At 39.1% G+C, this 2,493-nt stretch overlaps 1 protein-coding gene across 2 annotated transcripts in view; it reads right to left on the reverse strand.

Annotated features, from left to right (window-relative positions):
- Positions 1–527: 527 nt before the first annotated feature.
- The window catches only part of kcnd2 (potassium voltage-gated channel, Shal-related subfamily, member 2), a 41,863-nt gene continuing 39,897 nt past the window's right edge, over positions 528–2,493 (reverse strand). The window contains exon 6 of one of the 2 annotated variants that reach the window (XM_020623413.1): positions 528–2,181. In XM_020623413.1, coding sequence (XP_020479069.1) covers positions 2,004–2,181 — 178 coding nt within the window. In that variant the 3' untranslated portion in view covers positions 528–2,003. The remainder of the gene's footprint in view (positions 2,182–2,493) is intronic. The other variant, XM_020623405.1, reaches the window with a different exon arrangement.

Here is a 2,493-nt window from a genome sequence, read left to right on the forward strand (position 1 = left end):
TCTGCATGTTAAGGTAGTACTGTATGTGTGGGGCTTCTCTATAGGTTGACATCTAATGATCTCTAACACTGTGAAATCTCTGTTATTTTTCCAGATAAAGATCATTCATGATATGAAGATCCTGTCAGTCTCTGTTGCCTGTATCACATCACTGAGTGACCCCATAATCTATGCTGCAGTGAACCCTCAGTTTCGGACAGAGTTTTACAGGCTAAAAAATAATGCTAAATCCATATTCAGTCAGAAAAGGTAATATTTCTACTGCTACCGTTGAGAGCCACTGGACAAATGGCCACATTCAATATTCACTAATATTAAATTGCCTATCCATTGTTTAAAAATGTTCTATTATTAAATACTTCACCCAGACGTGGAAGTGTGAATTTGGTCTATAAGAGGCCTACATGCTGCTGCGTTATCTTAGATTTTATGCAGGGTAAGAAGCAACCTAGACCAACACAATCAGCTCAGCAGGGGGACGCTGCTGAGCTCTCTGTCAGATAATCATTGTCTCCAGAGACCCTGCAGCCAGGACCCACCACTGGGCCAGTCATGTCCTCACATGTCCTCCAGCAGCACCTCATTATTATCTCATCCCTGTTATTAGTGATGCTGAGTAATCTGGCAAACATGAAATCCAGCTAGCAAAAAAAAACAAAGACAGGCCAAGTAATGGATGTTTCAGTAGAGCTAAGTATTTATTCTAGCTACTGCACCAAATGCACAATGTGAGATAATTTGTCCCATTTTCTTACCCATTACATACGTACCCATGACAAGATTTCATTAAAAGCAAAGTGTTGCAGAATATACATCATACCAGCCTTGCTGTTTCCTTCCATCAGTCTCATTGTTACTGACAAAGCTCCAACAAGAAGCAGAGACAAACTTTAATAAAACAGAATTCTGCAATGACAGCATGCAAGTCCTTAATTCAACCAGTTAACAGACAGAAATAGTATGCCAACAACTGTCAACTAAATCTAGAAATAAGAGGAGCCAACTAATGCTCTAACCGAGATATTTACAATATGAAACATACAAAATGGCCCTTTAACACAGTGAAATCGACCAAGTGTTGCTTTTGAAGATTAGAATTTAAGAGGAGCTCAGCGAAGTTGATGTTCAGCACTTTTTCATATGGTTTTCCAGGTCTGTGTACATATTAGGGTTAGTAAGAACATTCACTTATAATTCTACCTTATAACATAATTAATATGTACCCTGTATGTTTCTCAGTATCAGTTTTAATTAATGACTGTGGCTTTCACATAGATCCTTATCAGAATGTCAAATATGTAAGCTAACACAGATTTTGCCATTTTGACTTTCACTTGCACATTTCACAAACATGTCAGGATGTTTAGTATATTTTACTCATCAAGCGATGACATCAACCAGTTAATGAGTCACTTAATGAATATTCACAACAGTTATTCATTTCTGTGGTGTTTTCTGAATTTACAACAGTGAGGGGACTATTAGAAACCAGTTAATTGAGGGGTTTCAAAACAATCTATTTAACAGGGTGGTGAGCAGACTGATTGTTTCTAATGTAGACCGATTTAATATTCACAGGATGACCCTAGGGTTAATGAATATGTGTGCTTTGTCATCAGAGGCCATCAAGAATGACCTTTAAACAACTGCCTTTCCTCCTTTGAATCAGAAGACAACAAATACAACCACATTACATATTCAAAAATAAAGTTTTTTTTCCTTAGTATTTTTAGGCAACAACAATAACCACGCAATCTCAATGCATCCTCGCTCTTCTGTGCTTAATGGAGCAAGATCTTGCTGGTTGCTTTTATTCCAAGGCAATTGTCTGTATTCTAATACCATGCAGAGTTTGACATCAGATGAGATCACTACTTAAAAAAACCCCGACCTCTGTTAATCTTATAATCCCTCTAGATTATGGCAGGTTGATGCTCGGTGGTCCCTCTCCGCAGCATCTTGTGCTTCTTGAGACCAGTTAGCTGAGTGGATAGGCATGACATCTACAAGGCAGACACTCGGACAATGTTGCTTTGAAAGTATGCAGAAGTGGTGGTGGAGCCGTCCCCATCTGATGAGGTCACCACCGGGGCAGACAGGCTGACCATGGAGGGGGTGATGTACGGTTTGTCACATTTCAAGGGCACAGTCTCATCGAGTTTGGCATTCAGGCTGGAGCGGCTATGAAAGGAAGCACAGAATAAAAGACCATGAGAGGTGTGACCTTGTGAGCATATTACACAAAACTGTCCTTCAAGACATTCTTAAACTCCACCTTCCTCCTAGAGAGTAAATACATAGAAGGTTCACTGGCTAGAATATCTCAGTTTTAAGTGTGGACTACAGCAGCTTTTGTCAGAATCTGTAGAGAATACTGTAAACTGTATAGGAAGACTGTGTATGAAGCCAAAGATCCAGACTACACACACAACTCTCTTTGATACTGTATGTAATCCTCCCAGTATAAAAACCTGTTTAAAAAAAATATATATA

The sequence above is a fragment of the Monopterus albus genome, unplaced genomic scaffold (assembly GCF_001952655.1).
Source record: "Monopterus albus unplaced genomic scaffold, M_albus_1.0 scaffold7.1, whole genome shotgun sequence".
Taxonomy (NCBI): domain Eukaryota; kingdom Metazoa; phylum Chordata; class Actinopteri; order Synbranchiformes; family Synbranchidae; genus Monopterus; species Monopterus albus.